This window comes from Emys orbicularis, chromosome 3 (assembly GCF_028017835.1).
Source record: "Emys orbicularis isolate rEmyOrb1 chromosome 3, rEmyOrb1.hap1, whole genome shotgun sequence".
NCBI classification, from domain to species: Eukaryota; Metazoa; Chordata; order Testudines; family Emydidae; genus Emys; species Emys orbicularis.
The window spans coordinates 112,473,191-112,499,032 of NC_088685.1; the positions used below are offsets into that span (position 1 = coordinate 112,473,191).

The 25,842-nt window shown below is 39.4% G+C and overlaps 1 protein-coding gene across 1 annotated transcript in view; it reads left to right on the top strand.

Moving 5' to 3' along the window:
- The window catches only part of UTRN (utrophin), a 534,032-nt gene that overhangs the window by 490,220 nt on the left and 17,970 nt on the right, over positions 1 to 25,842 (top strand). The window contains exons 67-72 of the mRNA XM_065401441.1: positions 3,598 to 3,734; positions 5,165 to 5,203; positions 5,441 to 5,506; positions 12,122 to 12,187; positions 23,247 to 23,405; positions 23,831 to 24,074. Coding sequence (XP_065257513.1) covers positions 3,598 to 3,734; positions 5,165 to 5,203; positions 5,441 to 5,506; positions 12,122 to 12,187; positions 23,247 to 23,405; positions 23,831 to 24,074 — 711 coding nt within the window. The remainder of the gene's footprint in view (positions 1 to 3,597; positions 3,735 to 5,164; positions 5,204 to 5,440; positions 5,507 to 12,121; positions 12,188 to 23,246; positions 23,406 to 23,830; positions 24,075 to 25,842) is intronic.

The following is a 25,842-nucleotide window of genomic DNA, read 5'->3' on the forward strand; positions in this document are numbered from 1 at the left end:
TGTTGGCAACCCTAGAATACCTTGCAACACCAGCTACATGCACACCCATGACTAGCACTTGACTTGTAATTACATGATGATTTGTTTGGGTGCACTCCTTTCTCCTTCGATTCTTGCAAGCTCTGACTTATACACATTTAACATAGATAAAATATTCACCCCGATATTAATATATCAGTGCTTAGTGTGTTCTATTTCTCCTTCCTTAATCAAATTGGTCCTTTTAAGCAGTTAGGTCAGGTTGTCATACCACGTAAACTGTACCCCAGAGAAACATTTTGGCAGATTAAAAGGCATTTGTTTTTATAGTTTGCAAGAATTAGAAGTTTAGTTTATTGGCCTTGTGGCAGAGTTCCATCTATTCAGGTTATTTTGCATGAAAGTAGGCAACCCCATTGGGCTCCATGTTCATTTTTTTGATCATCTGAGAGTCTAATAGATGTTTTCTGGGACTGATCTTGTGAGGCTGTTCCCTGGGAGCCCACCTGGTTATATTTTCTGGAGCTTAAAGGACCCGTGAAGTCCATTCTAGCTTTTCTACCTTGTTGCTCATTGTATTCTACATTGCTCTTCAAACGCTTCTCAACCAGATTTAAGAAACTGTTTCCAACAGACAGTGATCACATAAATTTAATCATTTACTGTTACTGAAGGCAGTTCAGTTTGCATAAAAAGATATAATGAAATACTCAGGTGTATTTACATTAAATACTTAAACATGTGGGATGAGAGATCTATTTTCACAATAGGAAATAAAAGGCAGGAAAGGCTTGACTTATTCAGTCTGAGGTTGTTATAGTAGGTAATGGGGAAAAAAATTTACAACTCTGAAAAATGTTAATAGCTCTGCTTTCACTATGGATTTCCACCTAGCTTTAGCAGCACTTTATGTAGATGAGCTGCTCCAAAAATAGAATTTTCTGTAATTCAGCGACACCATATCATATGAAACAGGAGTACTTGTGGCACCTTAGAGACTAACTAATTTATTTGAGCATAAGCTTTCGTGGGCTACAGCCCACTTCATCAGATGCATAGAATGGAACATATAGTAAGGATATATATATATACATACAGAACATGAAAAGGTGGAAGTAGCCATATCAACTCTAAGAGGCTAATTAATTAAGATGAGCAATTATCAGCAGGAGAAAAAAAACTTTTGTAGTGATAATCAAGATGGCCCATTTTAGACAGTTGACAAGAGGGGTGAGGATACTTAACATGGGGAAATAGATTCAATCTGTGTAATGACTCAGCCATTCCCAGTCTCTATTCAAGCCTAAGTTAATGGTATCTAGTTTGCATATTAATTCAAGTTCAGCACGGCTGCTACTCTGAAACATAACATATATGGTGTTTCATGTATCAAGTATCAGAGGGGTAGCCGTGTTAGTCTGAATCTGTAAAAAGCAACAGAGGGTCCTGTGGCACCTTTAAGACTAACAGAAGTATTGGAGCATAAGCTTTCGTGGGTGAATGCCCACTTCATCAGACGCAAGCTTATGCTCCAATACTTCTGTTAGTCTTAAAGGTGCCACAGGACCCTCTGTTGCTTTTTACATGGTGTTCCATGTAATTTTATAACTTGTAGTGAGGAGAAAACACCTAGAACCATTTGGAAAGAGTACTTTTGTATGTAAACCAATGGATTCCACTGTAATATTCAATGAACAGCTGCTTTTGGAAGGAAATAGTCTTTTTTTGTTAGGTTGGTTTTGGTTTTTGGTACAGCAATTAGAAGCATGCTGAAAATGTTATAGCTAGAACAGATGGGAACAGTTCTATTCATTTAAGTATAAGTTTAAAAAAAATTACAACTCCCTTTCTGAGGTTTTTTAAAATAGTCACTTTCATGTAAGACTCATCAACATGTTTTATACTCTTTCTGCTGTTTCTTTAGCAGAAGTTACTGAACTCTATGATGAAAGAGATGTTGCCATCATCATTCAAATTAAAATCGATCTAGATAATGTTGTTAAAAGCAGTCATTCCAAACACAGATGCAAAATGAATGTGTGCCAGTTTGAAAAGGACAGCACGAACAGGGAAAAATAAAAAGCTTCTGAGAGTATTGATGGCTGTAATCTTGTATGTTTAGGCTCTTGGGGTCTGGTGAATAGGGCACTAGACTGGAAGTCATAAGACACCAGGGTTATATTCCTGGTTCAGACCTATCGTGTGACCTTGGGCAAATCACTTCACTGTTCTGTCTTTTTCCTGTCCACCCTTTGCCTGTCTTTCTATTTTGGGTATGTCTACACTGCAATAACACAGCTGTAGTTGGCCCATGTCAACTGACTTGGGCTTGTGGAGCTTCTGTAAATTGCATAAAGTTGCAGTATAGACTTCTGGGCTCGGGCTGGAGCCTGGGACCCTCCCACCTCATGAGGTCTCAGAGTCTGGGCTCTATCCAGCCTGAGCTTCAGAATCTTCACTGCAGTTTTATAGCCCCTCAGCCCAAGCTCCGCTGGCCCGAGTCAGCTGATGTGGGCCATCCACGGCTGTTATACTGCAGTGTGGACATATGCTTAGAATGTAAGCTCTTCAGGTCAGGGACTGCCTCTTACTAGGTCTTTATACAGCCTCGTATAATGAAGCCTTAGTTTTAGTTTGGGCCTCTAGGAGCTACTGTTATACAAATAAGGAGAAGTAGGATAAGTTCTGGTAACTTGACTAGGAAGCATCCAAGGAAAACTCAGGTGTTGCAGGCAGGGGAGTTCTTATGATTGAGCAGATAGTACCTATTTTTTTTAAAGGCAGTATTAAATCAGTGACCCAGCATGGAATCTGAATGGGCAATCTACTGCTTGTGTTGCTCTCTTCAGTTCAATCATACAATGGAGAGGTCATTCAATACTCTATGGCACTTTTGCAAAAGTAGAGTGTGTTAGCATATACACCTCTACCCTGATATAACGCTGTCCTCGGGAGCCAAAAAATCTTACCACGTTATAGGTGAAACCGCATTATATCGAACTTGCTTTGATCCACCAGAGTGCGCAGCCCCGCCCCCCTGGAGCACTGCTTTACCACGTTATATCCGAATTCGTGTTATATCAGGTCGCGTTATATCGGGGTAGAGGTGTACTTTATCAACAGGGTCACATAAGAGACTTTCCTACTCTACCAGCATTCAGACATGTAAATGGGGAGAAGGGTTAGAGAAGCAAGTGCTATAGAATACATCATCATAACTGCTTTATATAATTAAAAGAACACAATACTTTTTTGTGAGTAGAATTGACTTTAATTGTTTCTATACAAAATAGCTTGTTACTTTTTATAGTTTTGATTATAATTTGATGCCTTTTTAGGCTTGTAACTATTCTAGTTTTTATTATCCATCATTTCATAAAATATAAAGAAACCTTGTGTATTCATTGTTAACAGGTTTAAGCACTGTGGGTTTTCAAGCCAGCATAACAAATCTTGGAGATGCATTTTTTCACTGTTGCAAATGTACATTTCAGGCCATTCATAGAGTATAAAATCACCAGCTTTTAGAAGTTCCCCCATGTGTCCTCTTCCAGCGTTCTTTAAGATATAAACCAGTGCCAATTAGAAATGTTTAATTTTATTTCTCTACTGTTCTAGACAACATCTGGAGAAGATGTACGCGACTTCACTAAGGTGCTGAAGAACAAGTTCCGGTCAAAGAAGTATTTTGCTAAGCACCCACGACTTGGCTACCTTCCTGTGCAAACAGTTCTTGAAGGCGATAACTTGGAGGCGTAAGTTTGAATGAAGCATGATCTCTGCCATGTGGTTCACAAGCCTCTTCCACCCTTAAAAAAAAATCAAAAACAAAAATAATGTGAAGCAACAGTAGCAGAACCTCAGTGAGGGAATATTTTCTGTGAACCCTTTTTAGTTTTATTTTAATTTCCTTGCTTGTTTTCTAGAAATAATTTTAAACTTTGGTTGTATAAATATGTTGCCATAAAGTCATGGAATTCAGCAAATAGTGATGTTGGAATTCTTTTTTCTCATGGAGAACAGTTTTTGTTTTTGTTTGTTTTTAACTGCTTATCAGGAGAGGCCCCTTTCAGTAGAACAAAATTAAGATGCATTAGAGAGGCAATGAGAGTAGTTCCATTAATTGACTTTCCTTTATTTCCTGGAATTTCAAGTGCTATAAACCGAATACTTGTCTTAAAGTAAATGAAACCATTCTGTATCGCGAAACATATATGCATGGTTTGCCTGAATATTGTGGCTGTAGCCATTATCGGTCATTCACTTACATAACCAGTACAGTACCTCTGTATTTTTAACACATAATAATAATTAATAAAAGACCTGAGCATAAGAGGTTAAGAAACAAGATCAAATGGCCAGATTTCAAGGTTGCTGAGGGCCTGAAATATACATCAGGGTTTAATCTGGTCCCTGGTTTCAAATGTGAATATATTGCCTGTTTAAAATAGTCTCTCAGTAGTCCATATTTTAAAAACAAAATATGTTTTTGTTTGTGGCATATCATCTGGCACGATTGGTAGTCCATGGTCAGGAGTGGCCAAGGATTAGAATAGCAGGGATATTTCAGCAGGTCAGGATAAAGGTGTATTGTCAAACTATGAGGGAAGCATACATATAGTCTCTCTGTAAAGGGTGGTTGTAGCCCATGTTATCAGTGCTTCCCTTCCATAAGCAATAAAACAGCCCTAAGTATTTTCTCTTTTAAAAAAAACCTCTCCCTTATAGCATTTTTGTTTATTATTTGCTATGTAATAGAAAAATATTGTAGTAATGACCTTGATTTTAGCCTTTTAATTTTTCTACAAATAAGTTGTTATAAGTTCAGTTTCACAGGTGACTTTAAAGAAAAGTTGCAGCAATTAAATGGAAGAAATTCCAAATTTAAACAAGCCAGACATGGTTTTAGATGATTAATTCAATGTGTGATGTGTTTGTGTATTTTTTAAAACTCCCTTTTTTAAAAAAATGCTTCAGTTACTGTCCTATCTTCCATATGGCACACTGCAGTCTCTGTTGCTACTGCTTTTCTGTGTCATAGATGTTGCTAATGTAAATCGTCTGGGCGGGCTGATAGGTAGATAGTTTGTGCTTTTACACCTTATTCTTGCTTAATTGCACTAAAGTTTTTGTTCTGTGGTTTTCTTCTCTTTTTTTTTTTTTTTTTTTTTTTTCTTCTTTGCAGTCCTATCACACTCATCAGTATGTGGCCAGAGCAATATGAGTGAGTATGCACAACTCTTGTGTCTAGAAAGCTGAATATGCTGATTGTTTTCTTAATGTTGACTAGTTGCTTACCTATTTGTATGACCTGTTATACACACCTGTCCAAAAGCCCACATAACAGCCTATTTTTTGACAATTTCATCAGTCTTAACTTTTTTTAAAAAACCTATCTTGTCTCTGTAATTATATTACATTAGATACTACTAACATTTTTGTGCTTATTTTCTTTTAATAGTCCCTCCCAGTCTCCACAGCTATTTCATGATGACACACACTCCAGGATAGAGCAGTATGCCACCAGGTAAGAAACACACAGACTCTGCATTTTGGGATAGATTCCTGCAGCGTGAAATGTATGTTATATTGAATGGACAGTATTTATTAAAAAGGCATGACTAAGTCACATGACTTTTTAATACCCAGAGGTAAGTTAAATCTTTCCAGCCCAAGAGTTGGGGAGTTATCCTAACTAAAATTTAATGATATTGAATGAAATACATAGATCAGAATTGTCGTTGATCAGTATAGAATGGATAGTGTTGCAGAATTACTGTGGGATGTTTCTGCAAATGTTAGTTTCTTTCCCCTCTGCTCTCCATCTCTTACCTTTTAATATGTCTAGTCTTCATAAATAAAGACCCATCATGGAAACAGAGATCATTTCTCCTTCAGGTTTTTGAGATACTGATATTACTCATTTTGTCATCACTGCTAATTGCAAATATCAATTTAACCACTGAACTTCAGTGGAGGGTAAAATAAGTAAGGAATAAACTGCCATTTAATTTGCTTCTGAAACTAACTGAGGAAGTATTGCATTTACTTCCATCCACTTTTAGGATAGGATAGAATAGTATATTTGATTGTAGAATAGTCTCCCAAGAAATACGGTGGAAGCTCTGTGATTTGAGTCATAACAGTAAAAAAGTAGATGGGACAAAACTCTTTGACAGTTCCTTAGGGAACAATCGTGTATCATCTGGGAAGAAGGACTAGGGACTGGTTAGGTCTTTTTCATCTCTGGCATCTTGAAATTCTAAGAGATTTCTGCGTTGTGCATACTAACTCTTTTGGGAAAGAGTTGCTGACCTAACATAACATTTTCTTGTTTAGTTACTATACAATATATTCTTTTCTGAAAGAAAATTTTCATTGAATAAGTCATAATTCTTGGAGCATAAATGATTTTCTGCGAAGTAACCTCAGAGCCATTTTGTAAACCTCCCCTCCTTTCACTTGAGGCTACAGCTGTATTTGCAAATTTGTATTTGGAGCTCCAGTTGTAAATAGTGAATTTTCATTCTACATCAGATGAACAAATTGTTAAAATAGACTGTCGGGTGTCTCAACCTTTTTCTTTCTGAGGTTCCCCCCAACATACTATAAAAACTTCACGACCCACGTGTGCCACAGTAACTGGTTTTCTGCATATAAAAGCCAGACTGGCGTTAGGGGTAGCAAGCAGGACAATTGCCTGGGGCCCCACGCCACAAGGGCCACCACAAAACGACATTGCTCAGGCTTCGGCTTCAGCCCTGGGTGGTGGGGCTCAGGGCTCCGGGCTTCAGATTCATGTAGTGGGGCTTCAGCTTTCTGCCTTGGGACCCAGCAAGTCTAACACTGGCCCTACTTGGTGGACACCCTGAAACCTGCTTGCGGCCCCTAGCTGGCCCTAGACCCCTGGTTAAGAACCATTGGACTATGTGACAGATTCTCTGAGCCAGTACCCCAGTGTGTTTTGCTAGGGCAGAGTTGCTATACTGCCAAGATCTGCTGAGTGCTGCAGTGACTTTGTGGGCGGTTCAACTCTTTCCGCCCAGGAGAGTGGGAAGTTAAGCACTGGTCCGGAGCAACCCTAGAGGTATGTGCTTACAGTTCACCTTCAGACAACAAAGAAGCTGATTTGTATCTAAAACAGGAGCTTACCAGTTTTGCTTTATGCACTGCAACAGAAATACCTAGTCTCCTCACATTTCATTTCTTTTGTTTTTAAAGGCAATGCAGAGCTTATATTTGCAAGTCAAAATCAAATAATTTGGGATAACTTGACATTGAATTTGTTATCTAAATGCACCACAAAGAAACACAGCTTCAAAACCATCTTAAAAAACATTGTAGCAATAAAGGAAAATGCAATCAGAAAAGGACCAATTATACATACAAGGGGGGGAAGTAACACTTAAGTGCTACCTATTACCAGCCACATCTTCCTCATTTTGATTTGATAATTAACGTTTTTGTCCTTCCCCTCTAGCCATTAACAGTACAGTACATTATCATAAGCAAACTAGGGAAATGTGATCTAGATGAAATTACTGTAAGTGGATGCATAACTGGTTGAAAGCCTATACTCAAAGAGTAGTTATCAATGGGCCACTGTCAAACTGGGATGACTTATCTGGTAGGGTGCCTTAGGGGGTCTGTCCTGGCTCCAGTACTTTTCAACATTTTCATTAATGACTTGCAATGGAGTGAAGAGTAGCTTATAAAATGTATGGATGACACCAAGCTGGGAGGGGTTGTGAACATTTTCAAGGAGAGGATTAGAATTCAAAATGACCTTAATAAGTTGATCTGAAATGAACAATAAAGATATGTGCCACATGCTACACTTAGGAAAGAAAAATCAAATGTACAAATACTAAATGGGGAATAACTGCCTAGAAAATAAGTACTGTTGAAAAAGCAGTGGATCACAAATTAAATATGAGCCAACAATGTAATGCAGTTGCAAAAAAGGCTAATATCATTTTGGTATGCATTTCCAGGAGACATGGGGGGTAATTGTCTTGCTATGCTCAGCACTGGGGAGACATCTGCTGGAATACTATGTACAGTTTTGGGTGCCACACTTCAAGGAAGATGTGAACAAATTGGAGAGAGTGCAGAGGAGAGCTACAAAAATGATAAAAAGTTTAGAAAACCTGACCTAGGAGGAAAGGTTTTAAAAAAAAAAAAAAACTGGGCATGATTAGTGTTGAAAAAAGAAGACTGAGTGGGGACCTGATAAGTCTTCAAATATATTAAGGGCAGTAACAAACAGGACTGTGATCAATTGTTCTCCATGCCCATTGAAGGTAGGACAAGAAGTAACGGGCTTAATTTACAGCAAGGGAGATTTAGGAAAAACTTTCTAACTCTAAGATACAGTTAAGTTCTGGAATAGGATTGCAAGGGAGATTGTAGAATCCCCATCACTGGAGGTGTTTAAGAACAGGTCAGACAAACACGCGACAGGGTTGATCTTAATATGCTTGGTCCAGCCTCAGCACTGGGAGCTGGACTAGATGATCTCTTCAGGTCCCTTCCAGCCTTACATTTCTATGTTTATTAAAGGCTAAAATCATAGCACTTTAGTTGCTCAGAAATGTGCCATTCATGTGGAAAAATGTAGCACCAATATCCGTGTGACAATAAAAAATAGGTCAGTGATATAATTACACACAAAAACATGCACAACTTCATTGAGCTCAGCTTGAAACCAGACAAAAGCAAAGAAACTTGGATTTAAGAAATAAGTTGGCCTCCATCAGAGTGATGTGTCGGTACTTTTAGTCTGTCCTTTATTCATCCTGTTGCACTTCGATTTTATGATTCATAGAGCCCAGGTGAAAACCACACTTTAAGCTTATATTGTAGAGCAGTAAGTGGTACCCTACAAAAGATAATCCCATTAGTCCCATTTGAGATGACTCCACACTAGTCTAACCAATCCTGATTATGGTCATATTGCTGTAGAAAGTAGAACTGGAAGTTTTCTGAACCACATATTACTGATGGATGGGTCCTTGATGATTACAGAACTATAACTGTACCTAGCATGTTCAGAAACTAAAACAAAATGCTAATTACTTATATAACTGGACCGTCTTAAATTCACGAAACTATTTTTCTTCTATTAATATATGCTTAAGAGAAGTGAAATTATTTTAGTGACACAGTAGGTCACCTTATATGCTGCATGTCAGTTTTATATGTCTGCATATTAAAACTGGGTTGTTTTTATGTTATTGATCCAACTGGTATTTCTCTTTCAAAATACAGAACATTTATCATTGACCTGAGCTCTTGTGCTGAATTCCCACTTTCAGTTACTTCGGGAAGGAGTCGAGTGTTTTAAAATATTATTCAACAAAAATGTTCATACTGTAAATAGTAACATATTTTGTATGAGTGGCTGGCAGTGACTATTCTGTGTAGGTTGCCTAATCTTTCCATTCTAGGAGTTTGCCAGAAAGATACCTCACAAGCAAAGGCGCAGTTCAGGGCACAATGCTTACAACCTTATTAAATCAATAAGAATGTAAACAAATGAAGGAGAGGAATGAAGGTGGTCTTTGCAGCAAATCTGCAAAAGCAAAATTGGCTGTAGCTGCTCAATCTCGAGCCTTTTATTCTGATTGGCAGACCCCAAAATCAAAATGGGGTACCTAGTCAGATATATTGGCTGGACCACAAGCCATGCTCCATTCCTGTAGTCCAACCGTTAGAGCTGCCTCTGAGGCAGACTTCAGGTGACCTCTGCTGATTGGTCTCTCTGTCCCAGCTACATACTGAGTCCCACAGGTCTGGGGGATACACCCCTCCTTGCCTACTGTCCCAGCCCAAGCTGAATCAATTTAACCCCTAAGAAAGACGACACTCTCCTCAAAAATACAATATAAATGAAAAATGGGGCAACCTGAGCATAATTCTGGTTTACCTGAACAGAAAAGAAAACTCAGAGTTTAATAAACATAACATACATTCAGCAATTAAGGACCAACACAATATCCCAAGGATAAGGGCTAAGAATTTCTGGAGCAGAGAAGCATACAAATAATAAATAGCAACCAAGAGAGCATAATTCTAGACCAGGAGTCGGCAACCTGTGACACGCATGCCAAAGGCAGCATGCGAGCTGATTTTTAGTGGCACTCTGCTGCCAGCCGGGGTCCTGGATGAACGGAACCCCAGGCCGGCACTGGGCTGAACAGGGCCGGCGGCCGGGACCTTGGCTGGCAGGAGCCGGGGGACGGAACCCCAGACCGACAGCGGGCTGAGCCGCTCAACCCGCTGCCGGTTTGGGATTCCGTCTGCCGGCCCCGCTCAACCCGCTGCCGGTTTGGGGTTCCGTCTGCCGGCCCCGCTCAACCCGCTGCCGGTTTGGGGTTCCGTCTGCCGGCCCCGCTCAGCCCGCTGCCGGTTTGGGGTTCTGTCTGCCGGCCCTGCTCAGCCTGCTGCCGGCCCTGCTCAGCCTGCTGCCGCCTGGGATACCAGCCGCCGGCCCCACTCACCTCGCTGCCGGCCTAGGGTACCGGCAGCCAGCCCAGGGCTCTGCTCCTGGCCTTGGCCCAGCGCTCTGCAGCCGCCCCCAGCCGTGGCCCACTGGCCCCAGCCTGGGGCAGTGAGGGGTGCAGACAGGGGCAAGAGAGTGTGTGACTCAGCACCCCCCACATTAAAAATAGGCTACTGGGATATTTTTAAGTCCTGGTTTGCTGCTTATATCAGACTACATCTGCATTTGACCTTGTGCATGCCCTCTGTTGCCATTTTTTTACCCACTGACAGCTGAGGGGAACATTTGATAAAATGGCAGCTTCTAAGAAAACAAAGTTAGATGTCCGTTCATTTCAGCCTTCTTGGACAGACACATTTGGATTTATTCAAAAGAAGGGCCGTGGTGTTTGTGCTTTCTGTTGTGAAAGTGTTTTGTCGCACATCAAGTGTTCAACATTTTGAAACAAAGTATGAGAAAACCTTTCTTGATGAAGCAGACAAGACTGAATCGATCAAAAAGGCAGTAGCAGGATATGAGAAGCAAAGCAGTGTTTTTAAAAGCTTAAGTGTAAGTAAAAATCAAGCTACAGAAGGAAGTTACAAGATTGCACAGTGCATTGCAAAAAACGGAAAGCCGTTTTCAGATGGGAAATATATAAAAGAATGCTTCTTTCATTATTGTCAGTCAGTTATTGGATTTGAAAATGTTAAGAGACATCCTTACAGTTTTGTAGACTCCAAGAGGGTGGTTCTATAGAAATATTCAGTAGAGTAATAAGTGGAGTTGTCTGTGTCACCCATTGATATACACACACGATTACATGTTTCTAGAATGTCTTGTATTCCTTTTATGCAGTGACAACTACTGCATAGACGTGAAAGAATTTCTAACACATCTTTAAAGAAACAAATTACCAAGATGATGTTTGCTTCATGAGCGTTCAATTTAAATGATTCATTCTGTGTTCTTTGTCTTATTCTTTCCATAACGCTGTGCAAACTATAGAATAACAAGATAACATATCTGCAAGATAGCATGACAAAAACATTTATATTCATAATTTATAAAAATGTAATACCCAAACCTTTTAGATTAATTCCATTAAAATGGGAAATACAGGCAATGGCTCCGCACAATTATTCTATATTAATTTATGATTTTTCCAGGAATATGTCTGTTAATACTTTATAGGTCAGTTTGTCCATTGTGCAATAGTATTTATTTGAGCATAGTTTCAGAGGTTGCACGATGATTGTGATAATGCTAATGAAAATCTAATGGTCTTCTACTGGATTACCAAAAAATGTACTTGCTGCAGATGAATGGGCAGGTAGAATTTGTTAATTCTCATAAAGTTTTCTCATAAAAGTCCATCTGTATCAGTGGTTCAGACCACTGAGCGCTCTTTTCTGTGGATAAACCTATCATGTCACCATATTTTCTAGTTATGTTAAAATACTTGGAACACCTTAGTAATTAGAGTATGTTTTTGTTATCCATCCATCCATATTGTCTTTTCTATGAACTGCCAGCAGTTTAGGGGCTCAACCCTCATCACCTGCAAGAATTGGCATATCTGGAATACTCCCAAATAGAATGATCCCAGTCTGATTTCTCCACATGGTCTCCCAAAGGCACATTTCTCTTTTCTTTCAGGCTGGCTCAAATGGAAAGGACCAATGGCTCCTTGTTGACGGACAGCAGCTCCACCACAGGAAGTGTGTAAGTAAATCATGGAATTAGAGCTACTGGGAAAGGCCAACTCATTTGATTATAAATGTCTAATTAATATAATCTTCATTGGTTGCAGTGCTGAATTTTAGTCCCAATCAAAGTAGATAATAAATGGGACCCAGAAAAGCCTGCATAAATTTCATGCTTCCAAGCAGTAATGGTATAAATTGGCAGTGTTTGTTTAGCTTGATGTGTCATTTAGTGAAGTGGTTCTGCCTCAAGAAATTGGGTCATTTCAGCTGAAAGACGCATATAAATTCATTCTAGTTTGTCTCTTTCCTAGCTTGGCCCATTAATTTAAAAGAAAAAAGTTATTCACTAAAGGAATATACAGTTCTAGAACAGTGTTGTTACCTATGCAGAACAATTATATTGATTTTGCCGGCTATTGGCTCATCTACATGTAGACATGCTTATTAAAAAGACCACGTTGTTGTTAACACTATGGGATATTTTGCTTGTGAAATGTTTTAATTGAGATGAACTGATGTGCTGAATAAAAAAGAAAGATATCAAATTCCTGATAGATTAAGTATGAATAATTTTTCATCGTTAAGCAAAAATATTTGAAAAATGTGTTGTGTCTTTGCCAAGACCCAAATTGTGAGCTTTGTGAACTATCCAAGCATTGGAAGATAGATCCTGGCTCTTTTTAGGTAATTGTTATATTATGAGCTCTTGCAGGGGAAAAACACAGATCTTTGTTGTTCGACTTTCATTAGGTAGAAAGCGCTTTCATTTTTAAAATGAATTTATTTATTATTATTTTAAAACCTAATCATGTATTAAGTTTAAGTATGAATTTCATTAGTGATTTGAGATTGCAAAAAGTTTGTTTCAAAGAAACATTTAAGTTTACCTTGAAGTCTTCTCCATACTCCTGCACACTTGGCGCTCTCTCGCTCTCATTATTTTTAAGCTACTAAATCTGTTTTCACATATTTCCTTACTAGTGAATTCATCAGTGATTGGAATGCAGAGAGCTATCCTTTCTTGGTTCACTTGAAAAACTTGCAAACTCACTGCCTTTTGGCATGTATTCATAAAAGGAAAAATTGAAAGCTGCTAAATGGCTATACATTTGGTTGAGTAGTTTATTTCCCAATTAATGAGTCTAATCAGGTTAGAATACAGAGACACCATGTATTCTTACTTTAAAACATAATTTGTGCATGTAATATTTTATTAGTAATTCATCTATTGACTGTTATAAATCTCCCTCTTTTGCCGTAAGCTTTTGAACGTTTAAAACCCTTGGGTCTGAAATTGGTCACAAGCCTCATAACAAAGGTTAATTCAATAGATTCTGTATATTATGATGCTGGGATGACTTCCAAATTTAGGTCCCGATCCTGTAGAGAAAAGTTACCCGTTATTAAGTATTTGTATTTGTAAGAGCAGAGTCATAGGGGTCAAGGAGGGCAGTTTTTTCCAGTTGCGCCCTGGTTCTGTTTGCAGGTATTTTTCAGGCTTTATTTGAGATGTGCTTGAACTGAAATAGTTGGATCCAGATTTCAACCCACATAAAATTCAAAAGTGTTGTGATTAAAATTTTGATTTGGCCCTGTGAAAGTCTGCTGGGGTTTCCAGAATTGTGAGTTGCTGTTACTCCTCTCAGCCTCAGCAAGTGAAAGTTTTGCTACTGCTAAGCTGTGTGACAGCTCCCTGACACCCCAGCTTGTCTGTCCTGCCAGCAAACTCTTCATGACTCTGCCAGTCCAGACCTTGTCTTACAGGTAACAAACAGTGAACCCCAACTCCTGAGTTCCCCAGAGATGTCTCCCTGCCGTGTCCAGCCCCCTTACAGAATGCTCACAGAAGTTAAGTTCGCTGCTCTTTAAAGAGGCAGTAAGCAACAGCTCATTAATTTAGCTGGGATTTGACAAACACTCTTATTTCAATCACAGCACTGTGTTGGTTTATATTATTAGTAAAACAAGTTTATCTAATGAAAGGACATAAGATTAAGTGATACCAAGTATAAGGAAGAAAGATAGAAAGGGGTGCAAGCAAACAAAAGTAAAAATACACTTCTAAGACCAAAACCTGATTTAATAAATTAGAGTCTCTTGTTCAAAGAAGTGTTTTTCACCAAGTCTCTTTTCCAACATAGGTCCTGGCCAGAGAGTCTGGTCAGCTTTCACAGAGCTCAGTTCCTTTACCTCTTCAGGTGAAGAATACCAAAGTGCCTTTCTGTTTTCATTTATATCTCCCAAAGTTTATTGACCCTGTTACAAGAAGCAGGAAGTCTTCCTGCTGTTCTTCTCTTCCTGTTGACTTCCCATCCTCCCCCACTGATTCATATGTAAATAGGGCTTCCATTGTTTTGATTCCATAATGCTTAATTTTACATTGGAGGCAGCTGCCCTCCTTCCTGTCTGGGAGAAAACCTGTTTCTCCATGTGTTTGGTCACACTTTAAAGCATAATATCCGCGAGTATCCATAATTCCTTATATAATGTTACTGCATATATTTCATAATGGTATTAATCAACAGTGTGTCACAGGTTTACTGAATACACTTTTATAATACAGTAATATAGTATACAATTAGTTGATTCAATTGCTTATCATTTGAGATTCAGACCCCCTTTGTATAGCCCTGTAAACCTGTGAAATGTATTGTTCTGTAGCATTTCCCCAGATAAAGTTTCTCTCTTCTGCTGGGGTATGGGCAGCATGCTGTCTTCTTCCCCGCTTGCTAGCTTTATTTACCTTCTATGTAAATGTACCTTCATTGTCTCCGCTTGACAAGCAAGTGCACATTCTTTATCAAAGACAGATTGGGCTTGTGCATTGCTTTCCAAACACATTTTAAGAACATAATTCTAGTACATATTTATTACTCTTTGTACACACCCCATACATATACCACTCAATGATTATCAGTATCAGCATCTTACCAGTGTATATGATACCTTACATGAAAACTTTTAGATTCAGATTATGACAATAGTGTGTTGGGTATAGTGAGTATGTCAGGCTTGACAGGACTTGATGACACAGAGTGGTGAACCATCAATGGGCCTCTGTCACAGGCCCATTGTAGATATAGAAGACATCTGTGAAATTCAACTCCAGATCCCAGTTCATGTCCTGAACTTCTGTAATACCTGGGATTTTGGTTCAGGCCCATCTGTAGGTTTTTTAGATACAATATACCATAGAAACGAAATCTCTGGATGTGAATAACCTGAACTTTATGGGGTGACTGAAATTTAGGTCAAAAATTTTCATCTCAGGCTCATCTAATATAAACATAGCTGGGCAAAATCCCTCTATCTTAGTGCATTCTGCTGGGCCTCAGGAGATAATTACTGATTTGTAAATCAAGTTCTGTACTTAGCAGAGCTCTGTTCTTTGATATTATTTTATTGGTCCCTGAGAGTCCTTCAGTTTATTGCAAACTTGTAATAGGGGCAAAGTCACTTTTAACATTGGAAAATTCTGGAACATGTTGTATGGTTCAGAGGTCATTTTTCAGAGAATTTGCTTTTTCTTCTCTGTCTTATCCTGGACTACACTATAATTTCTCTTTTGCCTGAAACTCAGTTCTCATAACCTGACAATATAACATGAAGTTCACTAAAATATAAACATTTTCCTCATTTAAAGCCATATTAGCAAGTTTTAGAAAGCATGGAAAGTGTCCAGTGCAGAGCGTCCAAAATGTCCCTAAAACAATATATTAGGATCTTCCTGATGTAAATATGTTAAAGGAGAGGAGAATTTTTTTCCTTCATAGCCTTTGCTACAGTACATTCTGGTCCTGTTAATTTTTCTTCTAGGTTAATTTGGTTTTAGCTAGGGCTGTTGATTAATCACAGTTAATTCATGTGATTAACTAAAAAAAATTAATTGCAATGAAAAAAATTAATTACAATTAATCACACTGTTAAACAATAGAATACCAATTGAAATTTATTACATATTTTTGGATGTTTTTCTACATTTTCAAATATATTGATTTCAATTACAACACAGAATACAAAGTGTACAGTACTCACTTTATATTTTTATTACAAATTTTTGCACTGTAAAAATGATAAATTGTATCAAATTTCAGTTCACCTCATATGAGTACTGTAGTGCAATCTCTTTATCACGAAAGTGAAACTTACAAATATTTTTTGTTACATAACTGCACTCAAAAACAAAACAATGTAAAACTTTAGAGCCTACAAGACCATTGAGTCCTACTTCTTGTTAAGCCAATAGCTAAGCGAACAAGTTTGTTTACATTTACGGGAGATAATGCTGCCCACTTCTTAATTAGAATGTCACCTGAAAGTGAGAACAGGCGTTCACGTGGCACCGTTGTAGCTGATGTCCCAAGTTATTTACGTGCCAGATGCGCTAAAGATTCATATGCATCTTCATGCTTTGAACATCGCTCCAGAGGACATGCTTCCATGCTGAAGACACTCATTAAAAAAATAATGTGTTATTAAATTTGTGACTGAACTCCTTAGGGGAGAATTGTATGTCTCCTGCTCTGTTTTACCCACATTCTGCCATATATTTCATGTTATATCAGTCTCGGATGGTGACCCAGTACATAGATTCATAGATTCTAGGACTGGAAGGGACCTCGAGAGGTCATCGAGTCCAGTCCCCTGCCCGCATGGCAGGCCCAAATACTGTCTAGACCATCCCTGATAGACATTTATCTAACCTACTCTTAAATATCTCCAGAGATGGAGATTCCACAACCTCCCTAGGCAATTTATTCCAGTGTTTAACCACCCTGACAGTTAGGAACTTTTTCCTAATGTCCAACCTAGACCTCCCTTGCTGCAGTTTAAGCCCATTGCTTCTTGTTCTATCCATAGAGGCTAAGGTGAACAAGTTTTCTCCCTCCTCCTTATGACACCCTTTTAGATACCTGAAAACTGCTATCATGTCCCCTCTCAGTCTTCTCTTTTCCAAACTAAACAAACCCAATTCCTTCAGCCTTCCTTCATAGGTCATGTTCTCAAGACCTTTAATCATTCTTGTTGCTCTTCTCTGGACCCTTTCCAATTTCTCCACATCTTTCTTGAAATGCGGTGCCCAGAACTGGACACAATACTCCAGCTGAGGCCTAACCAGCGCAGAGTAGAGCGGAAGAATGACTTCTCGTGTCTTGCTCACAACACACCTGTTAATACATCCCAGAATCATGTTTGCTTTTTTTGCAACAGCATCACACTGTTGACTCATATTTAGCTTGTGGTCCACTATAACCCCTAGATCCCTTTCTGCCGTACTCCTTCCTAGACCGTCTCTTCCCATTCTGTATGTGTGAAACTGATTTTTTCTTCCTAAGTGGAGCACTTTGCATTTGTCTTTGTTAAACTTCATCCTGTTTAACTCAGACCATTTCTCCAATTTGTCCAGATCATTTTGAATTATGACCCTGTCCTCCAAAGCAGTTGCAATCCCTCCCAGTTTGGTATCATCCGCAAACTTAATAAGCGTACTTTCTATGCCAATATCTAAGTCGTTAATGAAGATATTGAACAGAGCCGGTCCCAAAACAGACCCCTGCGGAACCCCACTCGTTATGCCTTTCCAGCAGGATTGGGAACCATTAATAACAACTCTCTGAGTACGGTTATCCAGCCAGTTATGCACCCACCTTATAGTAGCCCCATCTAAATTGTATTTGCCTAGTTTATCGATAAGAATATCATGCGAGACCGTATCAAATGCCTTACTAAAGTCTAGTAATCCACCGCTTCTCCCTTATCCACAAGACTCGTTATCCTATCGAAGAAAGCTATCAGATTGGTTTGACATGATTTGTTCTTTACAAATCCATGCTGGCTGTTCCCTATCACCTTACCACCTTCCAAGTGTTTGCAGGTGATTTCCTTAATTACTTGCTCCATTATCTTCCCTGGCACAGAAGTTAAACTAACTGGTCTGTAGTTTCCTGGGTTGTTTTTATTTCCCTTTTTATAGATGGGCACTATATTTGCCCTTTTCCAGTCTTCTGGAATCTCTCCCGTCTCCCATGATTTTCCAAAGATAATAGCTAGAGGCTCAGATACCTCCTCTATTAGCTCCTTGAGTATTCTAGGATGCATTTCATCAGGCCCTGGTGACTTGCAGGCATCTAACTTTTCTAAGTGATTTTTAACTTGTTCTTTTTTTATTTTATCTGCTAAACCTACCCCCTTCCCATTAGCATTCACTATGTTAGGCATTCCTTCAGACTTCTCGGTGAAGACCGAAACAAAGAAGTCATTAAGCATCTCTGCCATTTCCAAGTTTCCTGTTACTGTTTCTCCCTCTTCACTAAGCAGTGGGCCTACCCTGTCTTTGGTCTTCCTCTTGCTTCTAATGTATTGATAAAAAGTCTTCTTGTTTCCCTTTATTCCTGTAGCTAGTTTGAGCTCATTTTGTGCCTTTGCCTTTCTAATCTTGCCCCTGCATTCCTGTGTTGTTTGCCTATATTCATCCTTTGTAATCTGTCCTAGTTTCCATTTTTTATGAGACTCCTTTTTATTTTTTAGATCATGCAAGATCTCGTGGTTAAGCCAAGGTGGTCTTTTGCCACATTTTCTATCTTTCCTAACCAGCGGAATAGCTTGCTTTTGGGCCCTTAATAGTGTCCCTTTGAAAAACTGCCAACTCTCCTCAGTTGTTTTTCCCCTCAGTCTTGATTCCCATGGGACCTTACCTATCAGCTCTCTGAGCTTACCAAAATCCGCCTTCCTGAAATCCATTGTCTCTATTTTGCTGTTCTCCCTTCTACCCTTCCTTAGAATTGCAAACTCGATGATTTCATGGTCACTTTCACCCAAGCTGCCTTCTACTTTCAAATTCTCAACGAGTTCCTCCCTATTTGTTAAAATCAAGTCTAGAACAGCTTCCCCCTAGTAGCTTTTTCAACCTTCTGAAATAAAAAGTTGTCTGCAATGCAGTCCAAGAATTTGTTGGATAGTCTGTGCCCCGCTGTGTTATTTTCCCAACATATATCTGGATAGTTGAAGTCCCCCATCACCACCAAATCTTGTTTGTTTTAAGAACATTTTCACTGTAAATTTGACAAAATGCAAAGAAGATACCAATGTGAAATTTCAAACGATAGCTACAGCACTTGACCCAAGAGTTAAGAATCTGAGGTGCCATCCAAAATCTGAGAGGGATGAGGTGTGGAGCATGCTTTCAGAAGTCTTAAAAGAGCAACACTCTGATGCAGAAACTACAGAACCCAAACTGCCAAAAAAAGAACATCAACCTTCTGCTGGTGGCATCTGACTCAGATAATGAAAATGAACATGCGTCAGTCCACACTGCTTTGGATCGTTATCTAGCAGAACCCGTCATCAGCATGGACACACGTCCTCTGGAATGGTGGAAGCATCAAGAGACATATGGATCTTTAGCGCATCTGGCATGTAAATATCTTGCGACGCCCGCTACAAATGCCTGTTCTCACTTTCAGGTGCCATTGTAAACAAGTAGCAGGCAGCATTATCTTCTGGAAATGCAAACTAACTTGTTTGTCTGCGCGATTGGCTGAACAAAGAAGTAGGACTGATTGGACTTGTAGGCTCTAAAGTTTTACATAGTTTTATTTTTGAATGTAGAATTATATAAAACTTTAGAGCCTACAAGTCCAATCAGTCCTACTTCTTTGTTCAGGCAATCACTCAAACAGTGAAAGAGGGAGAGAAAATTTTTGACAATGCTGTTGAACCTTCAGGATTTTGCTATTTCTCACAGCAACGCGCGGACAAGGGGGGAAATATAATTATCACCAGCACATTCAGGTTAGTACATAAGATTTAATTTATTATCTGGTTTTCTCAATCAAAGAGAATCATGAATACACCAGAGCTCAGAATGATTCTGTCAGAAAGACTTGATCTTTTTTTAGAGCTTAGACTGAATGCTCTGAAAGACGTGGGAAACTACACCCATTTGCCCCTTATTCTCCATATACTTATGCATACAATATATACACACCTATTTAAAGACATTGATACACACACACACACACACACACTAGCATGTTTCAAGTGCAGATTTCCATGGCTTGTTACGTGAGATGCACCTCTCTTAAGTTTGACCTTCCTGCAGCTCATTTTTACATCTTAATGCTGTCATTCTGCTAAATGGCGCAGGCACTAAACATTACAGTGCAGTCTGATAACTTCTCCATCTTCATGATCCTGATTTTGAATCAAACTAAGCTGAAAATCTTCAGTGGAATAACTACTGAAAAAGGCTGAGGAGTTAATTTTTATGCTTTGCTTTTATTCTGGTTGTTGCCTACCATCCCCTATCAGTTCTGGAGAGGAAAGTGGAATGGATTCTCAGTATCAAAAGGTTTGTTTGCCAGAGTGCATTTGCTGCTTCCTTGTCTTGTAGGCCATTCTGTCATCATGAAACCCTGAATTAAAACTCCAGTGCCACTAATAGATCTATCTTAATTACTGTCATGAGATTTGTTAGTGCAGACACAAGGTCCTGCCTTTCAGACCAATAATTTAGCAAGGCAGACAGAAGGTTGACGGAGAGATACATAGCAAAGATTCATCTTTTCCTTAAATAGATTTCTTCCTTTATCTGGTGTTCATTGAACAGGAATGTTATCTGTAAGAGTATGCTGCTTATAATGGACAAATCAATACTTCCAATCTTTGTCCTCTATATTCCGTGTGGGGTAGCCACAGTGAGAGAGAAGTGGAGCAAATCTCCTCTGTTCTGAATGAATATGATTGTGGAGTTTGAAATAAAAAAACTACTACATTTTTTTTTTTTTTTTTTTTGGTGAGGTTGTATTTATCTGTTGCAGTCACACCAGCTAGTAGCAGTACCGTGAGGGTTCTGTCAGCAATTATCGTTTGTAAATTTCATTTTTCAGTGTCTTATAAATGTTATGTAAAAATTCACAGATTACACAGATTATCAAATCAGACCAAAAATGACAGAACAGGACTTTAACATATAAAAATTCAGCTTTGGGAGCACTTTTTAAAAAAGTTCTATTTTAGATGTCAGTGCTTAATGAATAAACTTGTAATTTAAACAGTGCCTTTTTGGTATCTATTTAAAAACTAATTAAAGTAGCCAAATGGAAATATTTGACTTCGTGTATCACCTGAACTTTTCACAAAAACGTGTCTCTCTTACCATAAGGATATCTCTGCACTTCAAAATGATGCCATTTGTTCACACTTATGAGTTACATGTTGCACTTATCAGTTAAATGAATACTTTAGACAATTTTTCTAAAAAAAAACCAAACCTGCTTTCACAATGTTCTGTCTCTTCGGTCTGGTTCAGTGCTGTGTTGTGGCACTCACTGCTCACTTGAGATCTGAGGCTAGAATTGCCAATATTTCTCAGTATGTCCAAGAACATGCTGTTTTGAGTGGGGTGATTCTGTATGGCTTCCAGGATTTTAAGAAGCCCTACAAATATTCTAGGGCTTTATGCAACATCATAATTTGAAATACACTTAAGCAATAATCTTAATTATAACTAGAGAATATTTTTAAGGTGGATAAAGGAAGAACATGGGCAAGTTACTGCAGTTTTTCACTAATGTTTTAGGATCTGATCCAAAGTCCATTGAGGTCAATAGAAAGATTCCCACTGGGCTTTGAATCAGGCCTTTAGTTTGTAACTAGGCTACTGGAAAACAACAGTTATGAGTTTCACTGAGATAGGAGAGTAGCTGGGAGCAGAAAGGAGCAAGGGGCTTGTTTTTGTAGGTATAAGAAGAAAGAAAAAACAACCTGCACATTGATCTCTTTCTACACCTGACAGTACTGTTCATCAATAAGGCTAAGTCACGGACAATACAGGTCATGGGCAATAAAGAAAAATTCACTGGACCCTAGCCGTGACTTTTACTAAAAATATGGGGGACAAAATGGAGACCTGCAGGGTCCCCACACCACCCCGGGGGGCCCGGCTCTGAGCTTGCAGGGTCCCCCCACCTCCCGAGGGTCGAGCTCAGGGCACCGCCACCACCCATGGTGGCTCCAAGTTCCGGGGTGCCGCCGCCTGCAGCAGCCAGGAGCTCCTGGGGGCCCCGCTGCCCACAATGTCCAAGAGCTCTGGGGCACCCCTGCACCTGCTGAGAGATTATTACACAAAACCGGAGCGTAGAGGAGCTTCTCATCTCTACTCAGTTTTTAATTCTTGTAAGGTAAATGAATGCATGTGGACTGAAACAGCATGAATTGAAACAATGGCCAGGACTGTCGCATGATATAGGTGGAATTGGTGGGTTTTCACTTTGTGTTACGTAACATATAAGTATTTGATTAAAACCCCCAAACTTTCATATCTTAATAACAAGGAGTAAATCAAGCTAGAGTCAAGAAGTGGAAGCCCATGTAATGGGGTTTACAGTGAGTAGTTTACTTATACTCAAGCAGAGAAATATCAGAGATATTTCCATTTTACTCTAACATGGGAACTAGTGTACAGGAAGACGTACTGGAAGCAACTACTTCATGAGCTTACACCAGTTAGTTCTTGGTAGAAGCGATCCTCTAATAAACTACTGCATACATTTGTGAATATTTTGGCATTGTCTCTTGGAGGTTACCTAATAGCAATGGTCTTTTGTACAGATTTTGCTGCGTATGCAGCGAGCGATCAAGAAATGCCCTTGCCTCAGCGGTGTACCCAGTTGAAAAAGGTTTAACATACATACACACTCAATCTATGTTCGTAATTCTCATTAGCACTTATATACATTACCAAAATGCATTGGTGAGAATAGAGGATGCCCTTCATGATAATGGCTCAATGTATCTTTGAGAAGTCATTGCCATCCATAAAGGTGGCTTGTAATTCGCATATATGAGTGTTTAACTCCTCTTGGTTACCAACCACCACAACTGTGGTTTGTCTCTCATCAAAGGAGTCTGCTTTTAAGCAGCTGTTTTTTCAAATCATTAAAATGTGACTGTGCGAGCCTTTTTTAAAAAGACATACTTAGCAAAGCTGTTAGATCATTGGCTAATTTATATTTTCAGTGGTATCAAGTACATTTACATGAGCTATTTCCATCTGTGTTGCTTTGTTACTCTAGAGAGGATGAACATGCCCTCATCCAGCAGTACTGTCAAACTCTGGGAGGAGAATCACCTGTGAGTCAACCGCAGAGTCCTGCACAAATCCTGAAGTCAGTGGAAAAGGAAGAACGGGGAGAGTTGGAGCGCATCATTGCCGACCTCGAGGAAGAGCAAAGGTTTTGTCATCTTCCTGTGCAGCGTCTGAACTGGCATTTCATTAACTCTGTTTTAATCATGCACACATTGCATAATCATTGTTTGGACAAAATGAGAGAAGGGCCTAAAATGGGCACTGGAGTCAGTTTCTGGTGAAAACCGGATCAGAGCGTTAGCTCTTCACAATGGCCCTTTGTAAGTTAAGTTGTTGTGCCTGTGATCAGACAGTCTAACAAAGTCGCAATTTCACTCCTACTTGTTTGTGCTGCAGCTGTCTAATTTATCATACACTTGGAGCATAGACTTTATCTTGGTATAAGGTACTTAGGCTCCACAGATCTAGATAATGAAAAGATTCACTGAATTAGGGGAAATATATTAAATTATGTTGTCATGTATGCTGTCATGAAATGTAATCTCCTTTTTCTCTTTATAATTGTATTAGGAGCCTCCAGGTGGAATATGAGCAGCTAAAGGAACAGCATCTTCGGAGAGGAATAAACCCTCTTGCCTCCCCTCCAGACTCCATTGTGTCTCCCCAGCACACTTCTGAAGATGCTGAGCTCATTGCTGAGGCCAAACTCCTAAGGCAGCACAAAGGTCGTTTGGAGGCCAGAATGCAAATATTGGAAGATCACAATAAACAGCTGGAGTCTCAGCTTCACCGGCTCCGACAGCTGCTTGAGCAGGTACAATAAGTAGCAGTGCCCTCCCGCAACTCTCATGCCTGTGAGATGGCATTTATGTCAGCATTGAATTTTTTGGCATTCAATGCAAATGCATTGAATGTTTTGTGGACATTTCTCCCTTAATTATCTTACTCTGTTGCCTTCAGTTTTATTGATGGGATGGAAAAGGGTGTGTATTTTTCTACCTTCAGTTATAAATATATTTGCTATAGCAAAAAAACAAAACTTGAAGCAAAATGATGCTTCAAAAATCCCCCATTAGTGAAGCCTGTCACATGAGGCAAATAAAACATTTTCTATCCCTAAAACAGCCAGTTTTGGCACCCTCCTGCCAAAAACCACATAATTATCCGGCATGTTCAACGTGCTGCTAATATGGCTGGCTGGCTGGCTTGATTGATTTACAATGTCTTTCCAAGAGCTCAAGGCATTTTTGACATCTATGAAAGTTTCAGTACTACTTAAATAACAAAAATAAGTGCAGCAATTTTCTCAAAACAAATAAAAAGTGAGGAAAAAATATCCTTCTCCCCCTCCAGCCAGTGGGCCCCAGCCACACAATACACTTGTCTAGCCCTTATCTCTCTTCTCCTTATCACTCCTTTCCCCAATGCTTGGTCTGGCTGTTAAAGTTGGCATTTCAGCATTGCTCAGAATTACAATGATAGAGAGGACCAAGAGATTTGTCTCACAGGCAGTGAAGAAATTAATTCCTAAGGAAAGTGGGGAAAACTAGACAATTCCTTCAGTAGCTCTTTTGAGTAGCACATATATACATCTGGTATGGCAGTAAAATGATGGTGTAGCTACAACTGAATGTTGCAGTAGAGAAACCTACCACTTTCTTGAAAGTGCCAGTAACTATGGGATGGGTTTTTTAATTATTGAAATGTGCACACACAGCTTCTATAGATTGCAAGTCCTGTCTAGGTACAGAAAAAGCTGTAAAAGCTTTTAAGCATTGTTTTGATTGCACTGTTTTGGATCTGGGGACTTAAGAAATTTGCAGAGATGATACATCACCTTTCCCTTCTAGATCACCAGTTCAGATCAATCCTAGTTGAATGTGACAAATATTCCCTGGCCTAGGTGGGCCTAGTGAGTGGTCTTAGTCCAGTTCCGAATGAACTAGTTGGCCACATCAGATAAAACAGACATCACACTTGGCATTCTATTCTATTCTATTGTTGGCACCTAAGCACTAATTCGTACCCTTGTTGGCAGTCCTGGAAGAAAGGTCAAGAAATAAACAGTTCCAAAGACTGAACGACTCTCTCATCTCTTCAGGTAGTCCTGGCAGAACAGTATTAGGATGCACCTGCCACAGTGGTGTATCTATTCTGCTAACAGAGGACTTCAGTTCAGTGGTGTAGTGTTAAAAAAAGTGGGTAAACTAAACTTTTTGGTATTCCAGGCTGGACAGTGGCATATTCCCCAAATGAGAAGTGGGTAACCTCCATTTACTGTTACAGCTTCATTCGCTGCTGTTGTTGTTTGAGCATTTTTCACCAAGACTCAAGTGGCTTAAATATTTAGATAGGAAAATGGGAATTGACGCAGTGGTTCTTCTTCAAGTGATTGCTCATATCGATTCCAGTTAGGTGTGTGCGCACTGCGGGCACTGTCGTCGGAAAGCTTTTTCCCCTAGCAGCACCCGTCAGGTCGGCTGTGGAGCCCCCTGCAGTGGTGCCTCTATGGCACTCAATATATGACCCTGCTGATCCGGCGCTGCCTCAGTTACTTCTTGCTGCCAGTGATGGTCATTAGA